At 37.6% G+C, this 25,713-nt stretch overlaps 1 protein-coding gene across 1 annotated transcript in view; it reads left to right on the forward strand.

Annotated features, from left to right (window-relative positions):
* GNAI1 (G protein subunit alpha i1) overlaps positions 1-12,963 on the forward strand; it is an 89,597-nt gene extending 76,634 nt beyond the window's left edge. Inside the window, exon 8 of the mRNA XM_068550450.1 lies at positions 10,880-12,963. Coding sequence (XP_068406551.1) covers positions 10,880-11,070 — 191 coding nt within the window. The 3' untranslated portion in view covers positions 11,071-12,963. The remainder of the gene's footprint in view (positions 1-10,879) is intronic.
* The last annotated feature ends 12,750 nt before the right edge of the window (positions 12,964-25,713 follow it).

Below are 25,713 nucleotides of genomic sequence, written 5' to 3' on the forward strand. Positions count from 1 at the left end.
AGGTCCATCCACCTCATTACAGATAACTCAGTTTCATTTCTTTTTATGGCTGAGTAATATTCCATTGTACATATGTGCCACATCTTCTTTATCCATTCATCTATCGATGGACACTTAGGTTGCTTCCATGTCTTGGCTATTGTAAGTAGAGCTGCAGTGAACATTGTGGCACATGACTCTTTTTGAATTATGGTTTTCTTAGGGTATATGCCCAGTAGTGGGATTGCTGGGTCGTATGGTAGTCCTATTTTTAGTTCTTTAAGGAACCTCCATACTGTTCTCCATAGTGGCTGTATCAATTTACATTCCCACCAACAGTGCAAGAGGGTTCCCTTTTCTCCACACCCTCTCCAGCATTTATTGTTTCTAGATTTTTGGATGATGGCCATTCTGACCAGTGTGAGTTGATATACCTCATTGTAGTTTCGATTTGCATTTCTCTAATGATTAGTGATGTTGAGCATCCTTTCATGTGTTTGTTGACAATCTGTATATTTTCTTTGGAGAAATGTCTATTTAGGTCTTATGCCCATTTTTGGATTGGGTTGTTTGTTTTTTTGATATTGAGCTGCTTGTATATTTTGGAGATTAATCCTTTGTCAGTTGCTTCGTTTGCAAATATTTTCTCCCATTCTGAGGGTTGTCTTTTTGTCTTGTTTATGGTTTCCTTTGCTGTGCAAAAGCTTTGAAGTTTCATTAGGTCCCATTTGTTTATTTTTGTTTTTCTTTCCATTTCTCTAGGAGGTGGGTCAAAAAGGATCTTGCTGTGATTTATGTCATAGAGGGTTCTGCCTATGCTTTCCTCTAAGAGTTTTATAGTGTCTAGCCTTACATTTAGGTAAGGGGTTTTTCAGGATCTTTTGTGTTTCCATACAAATTGTGAAATTTCTTGTTCTACTTCTGTGAGAAGTGCCGTTGGTAGTTTGATAGGGATTGTACTGAACCTGTTGATTGCTTTGGGTAGCGTAGTCATTTTCACAGTGTTGATTCTTCCAATCCAAGAACATGGTATATATCTGATATCTCTCCGTCTGTTTGTATCATCTTTAATTTCTTTCATCAGTGTCTTATAATTCTGCATACAGGTCTTTTGTCTCCTTAGGTAGGTTTATTCCTAGGTATTTTATTCTTTTTGTTGCAGTGGTAAATGGGAGTGTTTCCTTAATATCTCTTTCAGATTTTTCATCATTAGTGTATAGGCATGCGAGAGATTTCTGTGCATTAATTTTGTATCCTGCTACTTTACCAAATTCATTGATTAGCTCTAGTAGTTTTCTGGTAGCATCTTTAGGATTCTCTAGGTATAGTATCATGTCATCTGCAAACAGTAACAGCTTTACTTCTTCTTTTCCGATCTGGATTCCTTTTATTTCTTTTTCTTCTCTGATTGCTGTGGCTAACACTTCCAAAACTATGTTGAGTAATAGTGGTGAGAGTGGGCAACCTTGTCTTGTTCCTGATCTTAGAGGAAATGGTTTCAGTTTTTCACCATTGAGAACGATGTTGGCTGTGGGTTTGTCATATATGGCTTTTATTATGTTGAGGTAGGTTCCCTCTGTGCCTACTTTCTGGAGAGTTTTTATCATAAATTTGTGCTGAATTTTGTCGCAAGCTTTTTCTGCATCTATTGAGATTATCATACGGTTTTTCTCCTTCAATTTGTTAATATGGTGTATCACATTGATTGACTTGCGTATATTGAAGAGTCCTTGCATTCCTGGGATAAACCCCACTTGATCATGGTGTATGATCCTTTTAATGTGCTGCTGGATTCTGTTTGCTAATATTTTGTTGAGGATTTTTGCATCTGTGTTTATCAGTGATATTGGCCTGTAGTTTTCTTTTTTCATGACATCTTTGTCTGGTTTTGGTATCAGAGTGATGGTGGCCTCATAGAATGAGTTTGGGAGTGTTCCTCCCTTTGCTATATTTTGGAAGAGTTTGAGAGGATAGGTGTTAGCTCTTCTCTAAATGTTTGATAGAATTTGCCTGTGAAGCCATCTGATCCTGGGCTTTTGTTTGTTGGAAGATTTTTAATCACAGTTTCAATTTCAGTGCTTGTGATTGGTCTGTTCATATTTTCTATTTCTTCCTGGTTGTCTCAGAAGGTTGTGCTTTTTCTAGGAATGTGTCCATTTCTTCCAGGTTGTCCATTTTATTGGCATATAGTTGCTTGTAGTAATCTCTCATGATCCTTTGTATTTCTGCAGTGTCAATTGTTACTTCTCCTTTTTCCTTTCTAATTCTGTTGATTTGAGTCTTCTCCCTTTTTTTTCTTGATGAGTCTGGCTAATAATGGTTTATCAATTTTGTTTACTTTCTCAAAGAACCAGCTTTTAGTTTTATTGATCTTTCTATTGTTTCATTTCTTTTTCATTTAAATCTGATCTTTATGATTTCTTTCCTTCTGCTAACTTTGGGGCTTTTTTGTTCTTCTTTCTCTAATTGCTTTAGGTATAAGGTTAGCTTGTTTATTTGAGATGTTTCTTGTTTCTTGAGGTAGGATTGTATTGCTATAAACTTCTCTCTTAGAACTGCTTTTGCTGCATCCCATAGGTTTTGGGTCGTTGTGTTTTCATTGCCATTTGTTTCTAGGTGTTTTTTGATATTTCTTCAGTGATCTCTTCGTTATTTAGTAGTGTACTGTTTAGCCTCCATGTATTTGTATTTTTTACCGATTTTTTTTCCTGTAATTGATATCTAGTCTCATAGCATTGTGGTTGGAAAAGATACTTGATACGATTTCAATTTTCTTAAATTTACCAAGGCTTGATTTGTGACCCAGGATATGATCTATCCTGGAGAATGTTCCATGAGCACTTGAGAAGAAAATGTATTCTGTTGTTTTTGGATGGAATGTCCTAGAAATATCAATTAAGTCCATCTTGTTTAATGTGTCATTTAAAGCTTGTGTTTCCTTATTTATTTTCATTGTGGATGATCTGTTCATTGGTGAAAGAGGGGTGCTAAAGTCCCCTACTATGATTGTGTTACTGTCGATTTCCCCTTTTATGGCTGTTAGCATTTGCCTTATGTATTGAGGTGCTCCTGTGTTGGGTGCATAAATATTTACCATTGTTGAACCTTCTTCTTGGATTGATCCCTTGATCATTACGTAGTGTCCTTCTTTGTCTCTTGTAATGGTCTTTATTTTAAAGTCTATTTTGTCTGATATGAGAATTGCTACTCCAGCTTTCTTTTGATTTCCATTTGCATGGAATATCTTTTTCCATCCCCTCACTTTCAGTCTGTATGTATCCCTAGGTCTGAAGCGGGTTTCTTGTAGACAACATATATATGGGTCTTGTTTTTGTATCCATTCAGCCAGTCTGTGTCTTTTGGTTGGAGCATTTAATCTGCTTACATTTAAGGTAACTATCGATATGTATGTTCCTATTAGCATTTTCTTAATTGTTTTGGGTCTGTTATTGTAGATGTTTTCCTTCTCTTGTGTTTCCTGCCTAGAGAAGTTCCTTTAGCATTTTTTGTAAAGCTGGTTTGGTTGTACTGAATTCTCTTAGCTTTTGCTTGTCTGTAAAGGTTTTAATTTCTCCATCAAATCTGAATGAGATTCTTGCTGGCTATAGTGATCTTGGTTGTAGGTTTTTCCCTTTCATCACTTTAAATATGTCCTGCCACTCCCTTCTGACTTGCAGAGTTTCTGCTGAAAGATCAGCTGTTAACCTTATGGGGATTCCCTTGTGTGTTATTTGTTGCTTTTCCCTTGCTGCTTTCAATATTTTTTTCTTTGTATTTAACTTTTGATAGTTTGATTAATATGTGTCTTGGCGTGTTTCTACTTGGATTTATCCTGTATGAGAGTCTGTGCTTCCTGGACTTGATTGACTACTTCCCATGTTAGGGAAGTTTTCGACTATCATCTCTTCAAATATTTTCTCAGACCCTTTCTTTTTCTCTTCTTCTTCTGGGACCCCTGTAATTTGAATGTTGGTGTGTTTAATGTTGTCCCAGAGGTCTCTGAGACTGTCCTCAATTCTCTTCATTCTTTTTTCTTTATTCTGCTCTGAGGTAGTTATTTCCACTATTTTATCTTCCAGCTCACTTATCCGTTCTTCTGCCTCAGTTATTCTGCTATTGATTCCTTCCAGAGAATTTTTAATTGCATTTATTGTGTTGTTCATCATTGTTTGTTTGCTCTTTAGTTCTTCTAGGTCCTTGTTAAACGTTTCCTGTATTTTCTCCATTCTGTTTCCAAGATTTTGGATCATCTTTACTATCATTACTCTGAATTAGTTTTCAGGTAGACTGCCTATTTCCTCTTCATTTGTTTGGTCTGGTGGGTTTTTACCTTGCTCCTTCATGTGCTGTGTGTTTCTCTGTCTTCTCATTTTGCTTAACTTACTGTGTTTGGGGTCTCCTTTTTGCAGACTGCAGGTTCGTAGTTCCCGTTGTTTTTGGTGTCTGCCCCCACTGGGTAAGGTTGGTTCAGTGGGTTGTGTAGGCTTCCTGGTGGAGGGGACTGGTGCCTGTGTTCTGGTGGGAGGGGCAGCATCCGGTGGTGTGTTTTGGGGTGTCTGTGAACTTAGTAGATTTTAGGCAGCCTGTCTGCTAATGGGTGGGGTTGTGTTCTTGTCTTGCTAGTTGATTGGCATGGGTCATCCAGCACTGGAACTTGCTGGCCGTTGGGTGGAGGTGGGTCTTAGCATTGAGACGGAGATCTCTGGGAGACCTCTTGCTGATTGATATTACGTGGGACCAGGAGGTCTCTGGTGGTCCAGTGTCCTGGACTCGGCTCTCCCACCTCAGCGGCTCAGGCCTGACTCCAGGCCCAGGCACCAAGTCCCTGTCAGCCACACGGAGACATATGGCATCTTGATGCTGTGATGCTGAGTGTAGTTCCAGGGGAAGGAGCTTGGTGGTGCTACTCTTACTGCTCCAGGTGACCGCTGCCTCTGTTAACAGCTCCACTAAGCCTGAGGGTCTACCAGCTGCAGGAAGATGAGACCACCCGGGGCAGCCTTCAAGCCGTGATTCTTGCCACAATCCCTGCTGTTGCTGTCGTGGAATCCGGCTTCCCCCACTGCTGCCCAAGTCTCAAGAATTTGTTTCATTATAAACAAAATTTGTCAATTTTGTATTCAGTAAATTGTACAGTGAGTATTCACTGCCTTTTCATAGGCAGTGTTAAAACAACCATATGATATCAGTGCTTTTACATCCCACTTATGTAGGTGAGAGCACTGTGATTTAATGAAGCAGTAGAGTCCAAATCCAAACCCAAGTCTGTTGCATTCCTGCATCCAGGACATTAACAACCAGAATACATTTAATTATATATTTTCAATGGAGGCAAAGCAGTAGGGTCTCCAATCAGTATGATCCTCCTACTCATTACTTACAGCCCTTTTTATGTATCGCAAAGTTATACTTTGAAATAATTTCACAGAATTAACTTACTTTAAAAGTTTTGTTTTCTTTTTGAAAGTCATAGTGTCCTAAGTCACCTTATTCAGAAACATTTTTAGTGCTTTGTTAGGAATAAAATTATATATAGTTCTAATTCCAAGATTGAAGTTGCCCAGAATCAAGGTGGCTCAGTTTGGCCTTTACTTTCCTCTGTCTTTCAGTTCATCTTTGTCATTTTCTATTGTGAAGTAGCCCTTTTGTGCTAATATTATCAGAGGACCCAAATCAATCCTCAAATATTACATACTTACTTACAGGGCTTTTTAGAGCAGCCAAGAAGATAGTTGTTAGCGCATTTTTTGCCAGGTATGCATTGTGTTCAAAATGTTTTTCGTATGTTGTCAAGTTAATAAGAATCACTGATCTCAGGCTCTTTGAGCAAAGAGAGTATTACATAGTTCTTTCATAGTCCCAGTGTTAAGACTATAATTGAAAACTTCATTGCACATGCTAAGTATTGATGCTGTCACCTCTTGTTGCACCCTCAACTCTTAATCCCTGTGGCTACTGTTTGCTATAGGAGAACCCATTGTAGCCTCCAAACTACTCACTTGGTTTATCCCCTACCTCTCTCTGCTCCTGTCTTCTCCTCTTTTTATCTATTTACATTTTGGCATTTCACCAGATTCCATCTGCAGTCTTATAATCTTCTAGCACTCCATTCTTTCATAGTCATATTTATTCTCAGCATGATAAATTCAGTTGTCAACTCTAATTTCTCTATTGAGTCTCAGGCTTGCATTTCCAACTGCTTGTTGAATCTATCCATGTTTTTTAGCACCTGAGACTCCAACTGAATTCATGTTATTTTTTTTTTATTCAAATCTCCTTAATCTCCCTTTGAGTTAGATCACCAGGCACCCAATTCTCCAGTATTGAACCAGATTATCATCTGTACTTAACCTTTATTCAAGACAGTTCTATCAATCACGTTAGAAAATATCTGTCACCTTCCCCCTAGTCATTCTTTTCCAAAACTTAAAATCAAGTTGAGGAATGTATCTTGTAGTTCTAGGTCTTCAATAATCTAACTAGCTACCCACAATAGATACAGCAAATTGAGCCATGCACTCAGGGCAAGCTGTTTTCTCAAAACATGTTTTTAATTTAGAGGTTGTATTAGCTCCTGTGAGTCAAGAAGACATTGTTCATTGCTTTAGAATTTCAGAGTACCAACCTTATTATGATTTAGTAAATTAAAATTTGATTTGTAGAGCATATGGTTGTCTGCTAGCAACTTACTTAAGAGATAAAATTTAAACTTATTTTGACAACTTAGAGAAAATGGAAAAATTCATAGAAACATACAACCTACCAAGGTTGAATCATGAAGAAATAGAAAATCTGAACAGCCTATGTTAGTAAGGAGATTGAATCAGGAATCAAAAACCTCCCAATAAACAAAGTTCATAACCAGATGGCTTTACTGGTGAATTCTACCAAACACAGAAGAATTAATTGTTAGCAGTCCTTCTTAAACTCTTCCAAAATTGGAAGCATTCTCTCCTTTTCCATAACTCATTTTACCAGGCCACCATTACCCTGTTACCAAAACCAGGCAAGTATGCCACAAGAAAAGAAAATTACAGGCCAATATCCCTGATAAACATAAAATTACAGGCCAATATCCCTGATAAACATAAACATAAATGCAAAAATCTTCAACAAAATATTAGCAAACTGAATTCAGCAATACATTAAAAGGATCATTACACCACAACTATGTGAGATTTATTCAGAGGATGCAAGCATATAGTTCACTGTCTGCAAATCAATTAATGCAACACACCACCTAAACAGAAATGAAGGATAAAAATCACATGATCATCTCAACAGATGCAAAAAAAAAAAAAAGCATTTGACAAAATTCAACATCCATTTAGGATAAAAACTCAACAAAATGGGTACAGCGGGAATGTACCTCAATATAATAAAGGCCTATAGCTGATATCATACTCAACAGTAAAAAGTTGAAAGCTTTTGCTCTAAGACAGGGAATAAGACAAGGTTTCCCAGTCTCACCACTTTCATTCAACATAGTATTTTCAAGTCCTACCACTGCAGTTTAAGCAAGAAAAAGAAAAGGCATCCAAGTCAGAAAGCAAGAAGTAAAACTGTCACTATTTGCACAAGACATGGTATTATACATAGAAAAATCTCAGATTCACAAAAAAACTTAAAACTCACAATCAGTGAACTTAGTAAAGTTGCAGGATACAAAATCAGTATACAAAAATCTGTAACACTAGTAATGAACTATAAGAAAAACTGAAAGTCAGATTTACAGTTGCATTAAAAGAACAAAATTTCTAGGAATAAATTTAACCAAGGAGGGGAAAGGCCTGCACACTGAAAACTAAAACATAGATGAAAGAAATTGAAGAAGATACACATAAATAGAAAGATATTCCATGCCCATGGATTGGAGGAATATTAATATTGTTAAAAAGGTCCGTACTACCTAAAGTTGTCTAACAGAGTCAATGCAATCCCTATCAAAATTCTAATAGCATTTTTCACAGAAAGAGAGTAGTCCTAAAATTCTGAATCACAAAAGACTCCAAAAGCTAAAGCAATCTTGAGAAAGAAGAACAAAGCTGGAGGCACTATGTGCCCTGATTTCCGACTATATTACACAGCTACAGTAATCAAAACAGTGTGGTATTGGCATAAAAAACAGACACAGAGATCTGAGAAACAGAATAGAGAGCCCAGAAGTAAACCCATGTATACAAGATCAAGTAATTTATGACAGATGACCCAAGAATATACAACGGGGAAAGAACTGTCTCTTCAGTAAACAGTGTTAGGAAAACTGGACAGCCACATGCTAAAGAATGAAACTGGACTGCTTTCTCCACCATACACAAAAATAAACCCAAACAGATTAAAGACTCGAACGTGAGACCTGAAACCCTTGAACGTAAGACCTGAAACCATAAAACTCCTAAAAGAAAACACAGGCAGTAAGCTTGACAGTCATGATTTTTTTTTTTAAGTTTGACACCAAAAGCAAAGGCAACAAAAGCAAAAATAAACAAATTGGGTGACATCATCAAACTAAAAAGCTTCTGCACAGCAAAGGAAGCCATCAGCAAAATTAAAATGCAGCCTAATGAATGGGAGAAAATATTTGCAAAACATTTATCTGATAAGGGGTTAATATCCAAAATGTACAGTCATCCCTCCATCTCCTTGGGAGATTGGTTTCAGGACCTGCCATAGATACCAAGATCTATGGATGCTCAAGTCCCTTACATAAAAGGGCATAGTACAGTTGGTCCTCCATATTTGCTGGTTATAAACCCACAGATACAGAGGGCCAGCTGTATAAAGAACTCATACAAGTCAGTAACAAAAACACAATTTCACTATTAAAATGGGCAGAGGATCTGAATAGACATTTTTCCAAAGAAGACATACCGGTGGCCAACATGTCTGTGAAAAGGTGCTCAACATCACTAACAGTCAGGGAAATGCAAATCAAAACCACAACGAGCGGGACTTACCTGGTGGTCCAGTGGCTGAGACTCCACGCTCCCAATGCAGGGGGCATGGGTTCAATCCCTGGTCAGGGAACTAGATCCCACATGCATGCTGCAACTAAGAAGTCCGCATGCTGCAACTAAGGAGCCGGCGAGCCACAACTAAGACCTGGTGCAACCAAATAAAGATAAATATTAAAAAAAAAAACAAAAACAAAAAAAAAACCACAATGAGCTATCACCTCACGCCCGTTAGAATGGCCGTTATCATAAAGAAAAGAAATGCCAGACATTGGTAAAGACGTAGAAAAACGGGAACCCTTGTACCCTATTGCTGGGAATGTAAATTGGTGCAGCCGTTATGGAAAACAATATGGAGATTCCTCAATAAATTAAAAATAGAACTACCATATGATTCAGCAATTCCACTTCTGGGTATTTATTTGAAGAAAATGAAAACACTTTCTGGGAAAGATACATGCACCTCTCTGTTCATTGCAGCATTACTTAGAGTAGCCAAGCTATGAAAACAACTGGTGAAGTACAGGGGAGGGGAAGCACTGCAGTAACACAGATGGTGCTTTGAATACAGGTTTCCTCCTGACATGGAGTGAGCCTCAGATGTGGAACAGAGGGTCTTAGAATGGCTTTACCAAGCAGGCTGGGTAACAGAGGACCTTGAAGTCCAGTCACATAGTTTTGTGTTATTACTGCAAGAGACAGAATTAACAGTTTTTTTCAAAGGAACATTTTATTGAAGTATCATATGTATACATATATAAACTATGTAGATACAGTATATAGATACTCAACATACTTAGCACAAATGTGAAACTTACTGAATTTTAAAAAGTGAAAACACTGATATATGCACCATTCAGGTCAAGAAATAGAACATTTCCAGGTCCCCAGAAACCCTGTCATGCCCCTCCCAGTCTTAACTGATCAACTTCCATCCACCCACCTACTCACACAAAGAGTAACCACTATTATGACTTCTGTCTTCATCGATTAATTTTGATTGTTTCCAAACTTGTTTTCTAAACATCAGTTGCTTACAGTATATACTCTGTTTTGTGTCTGCCTTCATTTGTTCAGCAGTATGTTTATGAAGCTCGTCTATAGTATTGTGTGTAGCAATAGTTCTTTTATTCTCATTTCTCTATGGCAGCTCATTGTATGAATATATACCAGGATTTATTAGCCAGTCTACAGTTAATGAACTTCTGGGTTGTTTCCTAAAGTAGAAGTTCTGCTGTTAACAGTCTTTATATGTCTTCTGGTGAACATGTGTATATAGTTCTGTCAAGGACACACCTGGAAAACTGAACTCTTGGGTCACAGAGTATGTGTGATTATCTTTAGATACTGCCAAGTAGCAAAGTGTTGTACTCAGGAGTCTTCAGTCGGTCACCTGAAAGCAGAAGTGTGTCATTCACTTTTTTGTAACCTCATAGGCATAAACCACGTTGTAGACCCTTGTACAGTTTTTGAATACAAAAATTGAGAAATGCTAATTAATGTATATATAGGAAGGGGAATAAAAAATACCGATCAGCATCGGCCAACATTTCTTGATCCAGCCACTAGGCTAGAAGTGAAATAGTGTGCCACCATCAGGAAACTGAGTGGTTCCGTGTTAGGATGTAGAGTATAAGGGGTTAGAAAAAAGGGACTCTGACAATTGGAGACTGAGGCAGGAACAAAGATCATGGGGAACATGGAATACCGTGCTTTTTGTTTTTTGGGGTTTTTTTAAGGGTAACTTACAGTCATTACAGGGTGATTAACATTGGGTATTTTTCACTTAGAAGAAATAGTTTATCTTATTCTCGAAGGGCAAAGATGATTATAGAGTCCACATATTTTACACATAAGAAACTGATTTCAGTATTTTAAGGTCCATGTTGCTTAGTGGTATACTCATTTTAACTTCGCCTTATGTTTCTTTCCTTTTCCCATATCAGGCTCAAACACATATGAAGAGGCAGCTGCATATATTCAATGTCAGTTTGAAGACCTCAATAAAAGAAAGGACACGAAGGAAATATACACCCACTTCACATGTGCCACAGATACCAAGAATGTGCAGTTTGTCTTTGATGCTGTAACAGATGTCATCATAAAAAATAATCTAAAAGATTGTGGTCTCTTCTGAGTTTTGCAGTAAATGGTAAAATGCATTTTCAAACCAAATGAGTACTTATATGTGGATCTCTCTAGACTAGAGTCTTGCAGCAACACAGAATGTTGTAGTATATGGGAAATGCATCTGGGACCTGACCAAAATTTTCTTTTTTTTTTAAACTGGAAGTAATGGAAGGTCCTTTCTTAAATGTGAGAAGTGGTCCTGCAGTGTGAAACTAAGGGCAGTGTTAAAGCTGGACTCTAGTGTATTGATGACTTCTGTGTAAGTGTAAATATGCAAATGTATGTATACATGTATTTATGACTTTAGTTTTCCACATTACTTTTAAGTATTAAGAGTGGCAACTTATGATTTTAGCGTGATGGCTTGGGAAATAACAGAAATATTAAGTACTTCGTACTGAATGACAGACTATTATGTTTGCCAGTTTTAAACAGCTTTATTTATGTTCATGTCCTGTAAATTTTTAAGTACAGTAATTAATATTAGGACACATTGCAGCCCTTGTCTTGATTATATGTATACTTGCAATCATAAAAATGTTATTTGTACAAACATTGCACAGACTATTTTAATAACATGATTTGTTCTTTAAATTTAATGTGTTTTATTGAAACGTTCTTGAAGTGGATGAGTATACCTGCCTTTGGATCAGTTAAACATCGTATGCATTTCAGTTTTTCTTTTAAGAATGCATGCTAATCTGATTCTACATTAGATTTGGTTTGAAAACAAATTTCAGATTTTTGAGGATATACTTACAGACTTACTATAAACTCTTAATTTTTATTCGGTTGGTTTGTTTTCACTTTGAATTTTAATATTTGGATGGTATTCATGCATTGCCTTAAAGGTGATGCCAGATTTTTATACACTTTAAATAACTACATTTTTATTTATAACTAAGTTTAGGTGGGTGTGAGAGCATTTTTGTGGGTAAAAAATAAGTTAGCATAATGAATTTTGAGACATTCATTTGTGTATTTCCTTTGGGAAATCCCTTGTACCTACTATACATGATAGCTCCTTGTTTAGAAGATAACAAGAAAGATCTTTGAATATTCTGCTGGTGATAAAATGCAACCTTTAAATTCATATATGTAAGTAACTAGTTTCAAATTTAATTATCACGCTATGTTAAAATTACTTTTTTCCCTTAGATTATTCAAATTTCCTCCACTTGCTTGAGTTTGTATTATTTCTTTTTAAACTGTGCTATTATTTCTGAGAATGAAATGGGCAATTACACTTAGAAAATGAGTAACAGCATTTAATTAAGTCAGTGATTGTGTGTATCCTCAAGTAAGTGTCACATTTCTGCTAGATACTGAATTTTGATAGTCATTTTTAATTATTCATGGCCTGTCTCTATGACCTCGTTTCAGCAAAGTGAACAGCATTCCATACCCTACTTCTCTTTTTTACTCATCTTGAAAAAGTTAGTCTTTCAGTAAGCTTCATGGGTAAGTAGTTTCTAAATTTAGTTGTGTGCTATCATTTTGTTGAAGTCTCTTTGTGGTTGTGTGTGTGTGTGTGTGTGTGTGCGTGTGTGTGTATATAACCGTTTCATTTTGGGGATTTGTTTTTCTTCTTTGTAATGTAGAGAAATTCAAAAATTTCTTAACAAAGTTCTTCAAATGTGTTAGTTTAGATTCTTTATGTGCCTTTCATGAAAGATATGTTTTCATTAATTTTATGGATGGAAGACCTGTTGTATTCATATTATGAAGCTATGTATTAAGTTCAACTATCCTGTAAATCAATTTGAATCATGAGAAATAAGTTTAAAACGCCACAAGAAGCACATATTGGTGACCATAATTGATGAATTCCTGAACTTTAGTCTGTGTAATTGTGTTACTAATAAAACCTAATAAATTTGAATTTTTAAAATTTTACAAACCTGTTGGCTAATACGTGTTTTGCATTAGCATTTAAGTATCAGTCTATTGTGTGTGCTCATTTCTTCTTTATCTGTGTTGTCCTTCTGCAATTTCATCTACTCCAGAAGCTTGAGTTTTCCCTGCCCCAAGTTTCCTCATGAGATGTGGTGCCACATTTGGAATTGCCTGCTTGATATCCCCTTCTGAGAAGTGACTGCCTGCTCCAGTTCAGTATGTGCAAACCAAACTCATCATTTTCCCTGTCAACCAGTTCTCACCTCTGACTTTGCCATTGCACCATCATTCATTTAATCCCTCAGTGGGGAATTTTTGAGCCATATAAGTTACCATTTGCTCATAAGTCTACTTTCCCAGTGCCTCACATGTGTTTTTTGTTTTATTTCTCTTTTCCATTCCCACTACCACCTACTGAATTCCGGTCTTTGCTTAACTTCCACTTAAAATGGCTTATTACATTCCCCACTTCCAGTTTCTCCCTTCTTTAATCCAGGTTACTTATCCTAATCTAGAACTCTGGCTGTGTTATTTTCTGTGCATTGGCTCTGACTTGTCAATAAAGTGAAATCTAACTTAGCCTTCCATTCCAGGCTCTTCATCATCTGAGCCCACTTCACTACGTCCCCTCTCTCTCCCTCACATTCACTTTGTGCATAGCCTGGGCTTCCCTTCAAGTATTGTACTACATACTACCTGAAATATGCTTAAAACAATGCCTGGAACATGGGAAATGTTCATTCACATCTGTTAATGTTGTTATTTTTATTTCTTAGCACTTGTGTTTGTGGTCTCTTTTTTAGATCAAGTGGCATCTCTTCTGCAGTCTGCCCTCCTGGGAGCTGCATGGTTCTCACGGGGCTGCCAATCACCGTTCTCACCTCCCTGGACCGTTCCTCGTCCCCATCACTGGGCAAGCACCCCAGCTGAACCAATCACGTAGTCCTAGTTCCCATTCCTAAGATTCCCAAAGCTGTTCTGGTTTCTAAAATCCCCTTCCATCTATTTCAGTACCCTTCTAAAAAATACTTTCATGCTTCACCTCATCCATTCAGTTTCAATCTTTTCCCAAAAGAAATCCATACTATAAAATGCGTATGTTCTTACTGAATGCCAACAGTAACTGTGAGATATATCAAAAAAGGCTCAGAGAGGTTAATTAACGAACAAGATCAAGGTTTCAAACCTATGACTTTTGACTTCATGTCTATCAGAGAACTCCAAATAATGCTACCTTTTTTCCAGAAAATGGCTAAGTAGTCTTTTAACCATTCCCACTCTCACCTTCTGAGTTTATCTGAATCATAATATTTTTAGAATAAAAATACGTTAAGATAGAACAAAGCTGTACACATCATCCTCCATAATTTGAAACTATATTAGAAAACGAGAGTAAAGCAGTATTGTATTGGCATAAAAACATACACATAGATCTGAGAAACAGAATAGAGAGCCCAAAGATAAACCCAGGCATATGTGGTCAATTAATTTATGGCAAAGGAGCGAAGAATACACAATGGGGAAAGGACAGTTGCTTCAATAAATGGTGTTGGGAGAACTGGACAGCACATGCAAAAGAATGAAACTGGATCATTATCTTACACCACACACAAAAATAAAACCCAAAATGGATTAGGGGCTTGAATGTAAGACCGGAAACCATAAAACTCCTAGAAGAAAACATAGGCAGTAAGCTCCTTGACGTTGGTCTTGGTGATAATTTTTTAGATTTGACACCAAAACCAAAGGCAATAAAAGCAAAAATAAGTGGGACCTCATCAAACTGAGAAGCTGCTTCTGCACAGCAAAGGAATCCATCAGCAAACTGAAAAAGCAACCTGTGGAATGGGAGAAAAAAACTGCAAATCATATATCTTATGTGGGGTTAGTTAATATCCAAAATATACAACTCAATAGCAAAAAAAAAACCTGATTACAAAATGGCCTGAGAATATGAAAATATTTTTTCCAAAAAGACATAAAGACGGCCAACAGGTTCATAATAAGTTGCCCAACATCACTAAGTATCAGGGAACTGCAAACGAAAACCACAATGAGCTATCACCTCACACCTGTTAGAATGGCTATTCTCAAAAGACAAGAAGTAACCAGTGTTGGTAAGGATGTGGTGAAACAGGAACCCTTGTGCCCTATTGGTGAGAATGTAAATTGGGGCAGTCACTATGGAAAACAGGATGAAGGTTCCCCAAAATAGTAAAAATAGAACTACCATATGATTCAGAAATTGTACTTCTGGGTATTTAGCCAAAGAAAGTAAAAACACTGACTTAAAAAAACATGAACCCTCATGTTCATGGCAGCGTTATTTACAATAACCAAGACAGGGACACAACCTAAGTGTCTATCCATGGATGAATGGATAAAGAAAACGTGATACACACATATACAGAGGGATATCAGCCATAAAACAAAACGAAATCTTGCCATTTTCGGCAACATGGATGGACCTTGAAGAGGACATTATGCTAGGTGAAATAAATCAGAGAAAGAAAAATATCGTGTGATACCACCTGTATATGAATCAAAAAAAAAAAAGAAATTCAGCTCATAGATGCAGAGAACAGATTGGTGGTTGCCAGAGGCGGTGTGTGGGTGGGCAAAATGGATGAAGAGAGTCAAAACTACAAAATTCCAGCTATGAAATAAGTCATGGGCATATAACGTACAGCATGGTGACTATAGTTAATAACACTGGGTAGCATATTTGGGAGTTGCTAAGAGTAAATTTTAAAAGTTCTCATCGCAAGAAAAAAAACCTCTATGGTGATGGATGTTAACCAGATTTATTGTGACCATTCTGCCATATATACAAATAGCAAATCATTATGTTGTACACATGAACTAATGTTACATGTCAAATATATCTCAATAAAAATACATAAAAACTTCGAACAATATATATGATACTTACATCTTGTATCAAAGCTATTTATGTTATCAACACCCATTAGATTTGAAGGCACTTAAGGGGACAAACAGTGATGGGCATTTTTACATCACTTATTATCTACAGAACCACCCACGGTGCCTTGTGTAAAGGAGTTTAATAATGTAATCTATATTACAGGTGTTAGCATTGTCATTGCTTAATGTGTTATTTTAGAGAGAAGTTGAAAGTAGTGGGGGTGGCCTAGGCCCTGGCATTCAGTCTGAGTTCTAACCCTGGCTCTATGTCTTATTAATTGGGGAACCCCGGGCAAGTTATTTAATTTTTCTTGGCCTCCTTCTTATCATCTGAAAAAATAGGGATTAAATAATCACACCATTAATATTAAGTTCACATGCCTGTTAAGAACTTGGAAGTGAGCCTGGCATGTGGTAAACATTCAGTAAGTATTATTGCTATTTGACTATAAAAACTATTTAATTTGGGGGTGCCTTTAAAGTCATAATCAGTGCTTAACCAGCAGCTGTTGATATGAGCTTTGAATGAAATGTCTCCAAACAAGATAACTATCATAATTCATCTTTATAGTTAAAACTTCAGAGTGTCTCACGTTAATAATGATATCGGAAAAATGTGAGAAGAAAAAAAATACATCTCCTTAACTTCAGGACACTTCTGTTATCTTTATTTTTTTATTATTTACGTTATTTATTATGATGTTATTTAACGTAAACAAAAATATGGGAGATTTATGTTATTTTAAAGTTAGTTTGGGAAATTTTCTCTTGCTTCTGAAAACCCCCATCTTAGTAATTAAAATGGCTTTATATCAAAACTTTTATATTTTACAACTCCATTGGCCTGTTTCCTAGGCATTTTTCCCTTAACCAATAACTGCTTGCTTTGGTGTCTGTTGTGATGTGTTCTATTATTTACTTGGATTTTTTTAGTTACTTTAAAAGTTATGAAACACATTTCATCAAGTCCGGAAACACCCAAATATGCACAGGCAGGAATCTGCTGCAATCTAGCAGGCCAGGGCTGAGGAGGCCTGAACTGGGACAGGCCTACCATGTTATAAATCTTGAGCACCATATATAAGGTCAAATATTTTCAACTTCTTTGATTTACTGGCCATCTTCCTGGGTCTCCATACCAACAAACTGAATGGAAACATTGCCAAGGGATAGTTGTTCAAATTAAGAATGCATTGTAACTGATTAAAAATGAGATGCTAGTATTTAGCAAACCATGCATAGAAGATAAGTCAAAGCAGATTTTAACTACTATTTCAGCAGGTGGTAGTGCCACTTTTAGCAAAAGAAGGTACCATATCCTTCTGAATTGCAGTGCCTCACCTGAAAGAAAGTACATGGAGTAGGACTCTTGAGAACCTAAGAATCCAAACCAAAGAAATTCCTTTTCCAACACAGGTGTACAATTTTGCAGTTAATTTTTACTAAATTGACATATTTGTACAATTTCATTGTAAAGCTAGTCTTACAAATAAGCCACTGTGAAGACTGGATATTACCTGGAATTTTCTGTCATGCCCTCTTGAATTTTATTTTCTGTGAAAATATCACAGTAACTTCAACTTTGATCCTTTTCCTTACTTTTGAACATCAAAAATGAGTGAAGTCAAAGCTACTTCTAAACAATTCTGTCTTTAATTTTCATTGAATGAAATAATCCTGGGTTCTGGTTCAAGAGGGTAATATAGGAAGATCCTGAACTTGCCGCCGCACATGGACACACTGAATTTACAGCTCCATGTGGAACAATTTCTTCTGGAAAGAAACTGAAAAACTAGCTGAGCAACTCCTACACACTGGGCAAATGAGAAAAAAACCCACATCGAACCAGGTAAGAGAATGTGAAACACAATCTTGTCATAAAACCCAGCCACGGCATGGCAACCCACAATCAGAACAGAACTCAAAACCCCAGGCTTCTCCCTGATGAGCAAAGGGTCTGAACCCCACATTGGGCACCCCAACTTTTAAGGCCTGCACGTCAGACATGAGCACCCAAAACATCTACCTTTGAAGCTAGCGGGCTCACATCCATGAGACCCACAAGATTATAGCAAACAGAAACGCTTCTCAGAGGGATGCAGCACAGACGCACCCATGCCAGGGCCCATCCACAGGGGCAGCCGACTGAAAAGCACCCAAACTTTCTGTGAAAGAGGCTTTTATGCTTATCTTAAAGCATGGTGAGAGACAGGCATCTAACGTAACACACATCTAGGGACCTACTGAAATACTCTCCAGTGACAGAGGACAGCGGGCTCCCTCTGCCTTGCTCCAGGTCACATGTATCTCCTGGAAAGGAAATTTCACCCTCATCTGGTACCCCAATTTTTGCAGCTGCTGCCCAGGGGACACCTCTAGAATGCCTGGCTCTCGTGGCCAGTGGGGCTTACACTCACCATTCCCAAGAGACTGTCACAGACAGAGAAAGAGTTCTTAACGGGCTACCATCCCCAGGGCCCAGCAAGAGACCAGAGACTGCTGTGCCCTGTCTTTCTGTGAAAGTGCTACATTAACTCATCTTCATAGCTGCAGCCTGAGGGGCAGGCTGCTTATTAAACACACATCTAAGGGCCAATTCTAATCCTCTCCAGAGACTTCAGAAGGCTGGCACTCTCTTTTCACTCTCCCTCTGCTGCGCTCTTGAGTGACAGTACCTGCCAGAGGCGAGCTTGTACACATGTCTGGTGGCCCAGTTTTTCTGTCTGTCAACCAGGGGATGCCCCTTGACTGCCCGTCTCTGGTAGCAAATGGGGCTTTCATTCATGGGTTTCATGGGACTGTAACAAATGGAGAGATAGTTCTTAGCTGGTTACCACCACCAGGGAACAGCGCAGACAGCAGACTGAAACACACCCCCAGTCTTTATGGGAAAGAGGCCTATTTGCTTGTCCTGGAGCTGCAACCTAAGGGGCAGGCTTCTGACTGCGCATATATCTACAGGTCTACTGAAGTGTAGGGGAGGGAGGCCAAGCAGACACCATCTGTGTGCTTCCCTCTGCCTCACTCCAGGTTGCCAGTATCTCCTGGAAAGGGGCTTGCACACTCATCTCATGCCCCAATTTTTGCAACCGCTTTCCAGAAGGTGGCTCCAGATCACCTGGCTCTGATGGCCAGTAGGATTTATGCTTGTAGTTCCACAGGACTATATATATTTTCATATTTTAAAAGCTGCTGCTTATTAGAATAAGCAAATTCAGTAAAGTTGCAGGATATAAAGTCAATATAAACGTCAACAAAAATCTGTTGCCTTTCTATCACTAATAACAAACAATCAGAAAGAGAAATTAACAAAAAAGAATAAAATACCTAGGAATAAATTGAACCAAAAAGGTGTACACTAAAAACTATAAGACACTGATAAAACAAATTGAAGAAGACACAAACAAATGGAAAGATATTCCATGCTCATGGATTGGAAGACCTAATATTGTTAAAGTATCCATACAACCCAAAGCAATCTAAAGATTCAATACAATCCCTATCAAAATTCCAATGGCGTCTTTCACAGAAATAGAACAAACAATCCTAAATTTTGTATGGAACCACAAAAGACCTCAGACAGCTAAAGCTATCTTGAGCAAGAACAAACCTGGAGGCACATTCCCAGATTTCAAACTATAATACAAAGCTATAGTAATCAAAAAGTATGATATTGGCATTAAAAGCAGACACATAGATCTGAGGAACAATAGAGAGTCCAGAAATAAATCTACACATACATGGTTAATTAATTTATGACAGAGGATCCCAGAATATACAGTGACAAAAGGACAGACTCTTCAATTAATGGTGTTGGGAAAACTGAACAGCCACATGCAAAAGAGTGAAACTAGACCACTATCTTACACCATACAAAAGAATTAACTACAAATAGATTAAAGACTTGAACGTAAGACTGAAACCATAAAACTCTTAGAAAAAAACATATGCAGTAAGCTACGTGACAGCTGTCTTGGTGGTGATATTTTAGAATTGACACCAAAAGCAAAGGCAACAAAACAAAAATAGACAAGTGGGACTACATCAAACTAAAAAAGATTCTGCGTGGCAAAGGAAACCATAAACAAACTGGAGAGGCAACCTACAGAATGGGAGAAAATTTTGTAAGCCATGTATCTGATAAGGGGATAATATCCAAATATATAAAGACCAAATATATAAAGAACTCATTACAACTCATTAGCAAAATACACACAATCTGATTTTAAAATGGGCAGAGGATCTGAGTAGACATTTTTCAAAAGAAAACATATAGATGGACAACAGGTCCATGAAAAGGTGCTCAAAGTCATTAATCATCAGGGAAACTCAAGTCAAAACCAGAATGAGCTATCACCTCATACGTGTTGAATGGGTATTATAAAAATGACAGGAAATAACAAGCATTGGTAAGGACGTGGAGAACAGGGAATCCTTGTGCACTGTTGGTAGAAATGTAAATTAAGTGCAGCCACTGTGGAAAACAATGCCAATTATATCTAAATAAAAATAAGTAGAATAAGGAATAAATGCCTGATGTCCTTCCACCTTTAAAATTCTATTTGTCTATTAACAAAAATGTACTCATTCAAGGAAAATAAATATTGGGTTGGCCAAAAAGATTCATTTGTTTTTTTCCGTAAGATGGCTCTAGTAGCACTTAGTTGTCTTTAACTTCATTCGAAACAATTTTGTTAGACTGTATGTGACAGCTGTCATATCAGCGTGCATGTAAAAAAAACACATCAAAATTGGTGAATTTTTGTGTAGCCATTTTAATACTGAAGATGGAAGAAAAAAAGCAACGCTTTCGGCATATTATGCTTTATTATTTCAAGAAAGGTAAAAGAATGCAACCGAAATGCAAAAAAAGATTTGTGCAGTGTATGGAGAAGGGACTGATCGAACATGTCAAGAGTGGTTGTGAAGTTACGTGCTGGAGATTTCTTACTGGAAGAAGCTCCGTGATAGAACAGTTGCAGTTGATAGCGATCAAACGGAGACATTAATTGAGAACAATCAGTGTGATACCATGAGGGAGATAGCCGACATACTCAAAATATCCAACTCAAGTGTTGTAAATCATTTGCACCAGCTTAGTTATGTTCATCACTTTGATATTTGGGTTCCACGTGAGTTAAGGAAAAAAAGCCTTCTTGACCATATTTTCATATGCGATTCTCTACTTAAATGTAATGAAAACATTCCGTTTTTAAAACAAATTGTGACAGGCAATGAAAAGGGGATACTGTACAATAATGTGGAACAGAAGAGATCGTGGGGCAAGTGAAATGAACCATCACCAACACCACCAAAGGCCGGTCTCCATCCAAAGAAGGTAATGTTGTGTATATGGTGGGATTAGAAGGGAGTCCTCTATTATGAGCTCCTCCCTAAGTTCTGATTCATCCGGCATATTCACCAGACATTGCACCTTTGGATTTCCATTTATTTCGGTCTTTACAAAATTCTCTTAATGGAAAAAATTTCCATTCCCTGCAAGGCTGTAAAAGCCTGTAAAAGGCAACTGTAACAGTTCTTTGCTCAAAAAATAAGAAGTTTTGGGAGGATGGAATTATGAAGTTGCCTGTAAAATGGCAGAAGGTAGTGGAACAAAAGGGTGAACACGTTGTTCAATAAGGTTCTTGGTGAAAATGAAAACTGTGTCTTTTATTTTTACTTAAAAACCGAAGGCACTTTTTGGCCAACCCGATAGTACTGAATTGTTGATTCTGTAGCTTGTGGAATGTGGACCATCCCAGCAGCAAATTCTTCTGTCTAATTTGTGGTGCTCATTGTGCAGCATTCCACTAGCATATAACGCGTTTCCCTTTTTCACAAACATAAGTAATCTGTTAATATAAGTGACCATTTCTCATAGCAATCTACTTCACAAGGCAATTAACCTCTAATAAATGGAACTTTTTTGCAGGCTTGGGAATATATTTTACTCCATTCTTAAATTCCCTATTATTTTAGATTACCAATTAGTTTTAACTGTGTATATTTTTTGTCAAAAGGAAACTCATCTAACATCTAATGATTAAAGAGTTCTTCTGGCCAAAGGTAGAGGGGAAAGCATGGAACCAATATAAAGTGCCCTTTCTTCTCTCTGAGACCCCACCTCTGATCTCTTACACCTAAGGCTTCTAAGTGCAGATTTGAAACAACAAAGTTCTTTGTCTATTTTATGTATAGTAGAGAGGGAACTATATTCAATATCTTGTAATAACCTGTAATGGAAAAGAATCTGAAAAAGAATATAGATAGTTGGATGGATGGATATAGATATATACGTGTGTGTGTGTGTGTGTAACTGAATAACTCTGTTGTACACCTGAAACTAACACAACATTGTAAATCAATTATACTTCAGCTTAAAAATATATATATATTTATATAGGAAAAAAACCCAACAGAGTTCTAAATTGAGTCCCTTGAAAAGTTTTACTAATATAATAAGGATTCCTTCAACACAATAAGCTTATACATAAGTTTCTAATATATTACACATAACCTGTCCCTTCTAATATCATAACTATACATAGAAAATGCATACGTAATACATTTCCTTGGAATCTGCTGTGTCCCAGGACTTCTCACGGTGCTTTACGAATGCTCTCATTTAGTCATCAGAGCAGCCCTGCAATGTCATCGGTCAAAGTTCCATTTTTCAGATAAGGAGACAAATTAAGAAAGGTTAACTATCTGGTGTAATGCTGAATCCCTGGCAAATGGCAGAGTGGGAGTAAAATCCAGGGCTGAAAGTCAATTGTTAGCCATGGCTTCAGAATCCAGTTGCATCAAGAGGTTTTTTTCCCTAAGAGTGCCGCAGGGTGTCGTGCAGTGTGTCCCAAATGGTGTTGCCTAAGCAGATGTGAAGTGTGCCTGGTGTACATTAGCGTGTCAATGGCCATGAAAAGTCCTGCAGTAAAGAAGCCCCTGTGTGTATTAACCCGCTGTTTTACAAACCTAGAGCTGCGCTAACGCAACAGTCACCACCCATATGTGACCCCAGGGCACTTGAAATGTAGCTGGTCCAAACTGAGGTGTGGCATGAGGGCAAAGGCACACAGGAATTCCAAGACTTATGTGAACAAAGAATGTACATGTTAAATTAATATTTTGGACATACTGAGTTAAATTAAATATATCTTTAAAATTCCACCTGTTCCTCCTTACTTGGTTAATGTGCCTCATGGAATATATAAAATACTCAAGCATCTTGCATTATCTTTCTACTTGGAAGTGAAACACTGATTTTTTTCTTCCACAACAACTCTATTTGCATTCCATGGAACAGTTCCCAAGTTTAAGAGAAGCAGACACCATGGATAAAAAGCTAAGACTTGAAGACTACTCCAGTTATAAAATGCTATGGTTTGGTTTGGTGTAATATGGCCTTTACCGTCAGGGGGAGGGGGTTGGCTATCTCATTCTCACTTCAAATATGTCAGCTGTAATAAAAGAGAGCAATACACATTTTTAAATCCATACTCTAAAACTAAAACTGAGTTTTTCAAATAGCTGTATCTTTATTTTTAGTTCCAATACGTGGAATAGGAGTAGATGCATCAGGGCACTGGAAAATTACTAAATCCTGGTTTACAAACCCATCTCTTTAGCATTCTTAAGCCAAATCACAATATTAGTGTTTTTTTTTAATGTTGTTACTGTGTTGTGTTTTGTTTTTTAATATTTTTCAACTCCCCCAGCCAAATTCCTTTCTTCCTCCACAACTCCCACAGGACTGGGCTGAGCACAGTCATGCATTAAAAAAGCTTCTGAACTTTTTTCAGAAAGAGTAGCTCCCTGGAGGTGTGGAGGAGGACAGGAATCTGATATTCTGCAGGGCTTAAATCAGGATAGGACATCAAATATTCCAAGGTCTTAGATGCATGCTTTGTATTTCTCATCAAGACAGACGACAGCAATAAAATCACATCTCTTCTAAGTTTCAATAAAATCACATCTGTTTCTCTGTATAATTGAAGCTTTCCAGATTCTCAAACTTCCCTCAGGATTTGAGTTCATTAGTTGAATAGTATCAATCTGAGAAAGATTATTTTACATATATGCATATTTTAGCCATACTTCTAATGAGAGTATACAAACATAAATCATTCCATGAGAAATATAATGTTTTCTACTCAGTACAACGTGTACCAAATAAAACTGTAATGGGATATGTGAATAATTTCATTGGTAAATAGTTGAAATTATCAAGACACATTTTAGAAATATGTTTAGTTTGGGGTTTTTTAAAGTTTGGAATAGCCTAAATGATTAAAGCTGACTTAAGTTGCTCTAAGAATTATAAGAAGAAAAAAAATAGCTTTTATAGCCACTTAATTATCATTTAATTAAATGATTATGTATCCATTAAAGGCATTAATATTCAGGTAAATTTATATTCATTTTTTATATCAAACAATCTAATGTTTGAAAGAATCCATCTTTAGGAAATCAAGTCATGCTCATACACAAGTCCTGTCTTCATTCTGGTAAGTCTGTTTCTACCCTTCATATCACTAAATCAGTAGACTGCATTTACCTTTACTTAAATACAGCATTGTTCACATTGGAACCATTATTTTCCATAGGAAAAAAGCAGCATCAATCCTCTAATTTCTTAGAGTCAAACTTTATTTTATAGGCCTATGATTTTTCTTGGCATTAGTGTGTGGATAATCAAAATCAATGGTTATTCTGTTTACTAAGCAGTAGAAGACGTCACACACTTGGCTGGCAGTTCCAGCCCAGAGCTCTTTCTCAACATGACTTGCCTCAAATTTGGCAAGAGTTCATCTAATAAGCCATATAAAAGTATCATATTTTCTAATTAAATGTTACCTCTCTTTTCCTTGAACCTTTGGCAAAAATGTCCTTTCTGTTTAGTTATTGTCAAGGACAGATGGAAAGCATTTGACCTGTTAAACCAGCTCCACTTATAGACACTATGGTTAATTGCTAATCAAAAAGCAACTTAAAAATGCAGGAATCATTCCAAGATGGCAACATATGTCCTTCCTGATTTTGCTCCCTCTCATGAGAAAAACAACTGACAACTATTCATGGACAAGATACCACTGACAAAACCCTAGAACACAGGGGTGAGACTGAAGCACACCCTCGCAACACAGAGACCAGGACAGACTGCATTCGAAGGGTAAGAGGAGCCGCTACATGCTGACTGCATTGCCCCTCCCCTAGGCCGCCCAGCACCCCTGAGCCTACCGTTCCTCCAGTGGGAAAAGGGAGCCCAGGGTGGACATCCACCAGCATTGTGGGTTATTTCTTGGGAGCCCCAACTCCAGTCTCGCACCTTGGAAATTAACTGGTGGATCTTCCGGGCTTGACCACTTAGAATCTGACTGTGATGGAGAAAGGAGGAGGGCTTTGCAACAAACCAGCACTCGGATCTTGACAGACTGACTCCTCACTTCCAGCACTCAAGTAGAAGACCCAACCAGCAGCTTTGCTCAGCTGCAGAACCAAGATGGTGGTGTAGTCAGACCAGGGAACTTGGTGGGATGCAGGTCTGCCTGATTCAGGTGCTCAAATAAGGACCTTGCTGGCTCTGGAGCCTGGTCTGCCCCTATGCAGGTTGGGAGTGGGGAAGTGAGGGTCTGAGTGGTAGCCCAGTGCACTGCTAAGTATAGCTCCCAACCCTCCCTGACCAGAAAGCCTGGTTGTAGCACCTGGAAATTTGCACAGCCCAGCAACACATGAGCAGAGAGTCTGGCAGGCAGAGCTGATTGTTTGCAAAGCCAAGCCAGTGGCCTGTTTCAGGCAGAAAACTTGGTGCATGGGTCAGCTTGAGTCAAGA

The sequence above is a fragment of the Eschrichtius robustus genome, chromosome 8, assembly GCF_028021215.1.
Source record: "Eschrichtius robustus isolate mEscRob2 chromosome 8, mEscRob2.pri, whole genome shotgun sequence".
Lineage (NCBI taxonomy): Eukaryota > Metazoa > Chordata > Mammalia > Artiodactyla > Eschrichtiidae > Eschrichtius > Eschrichtius robustus.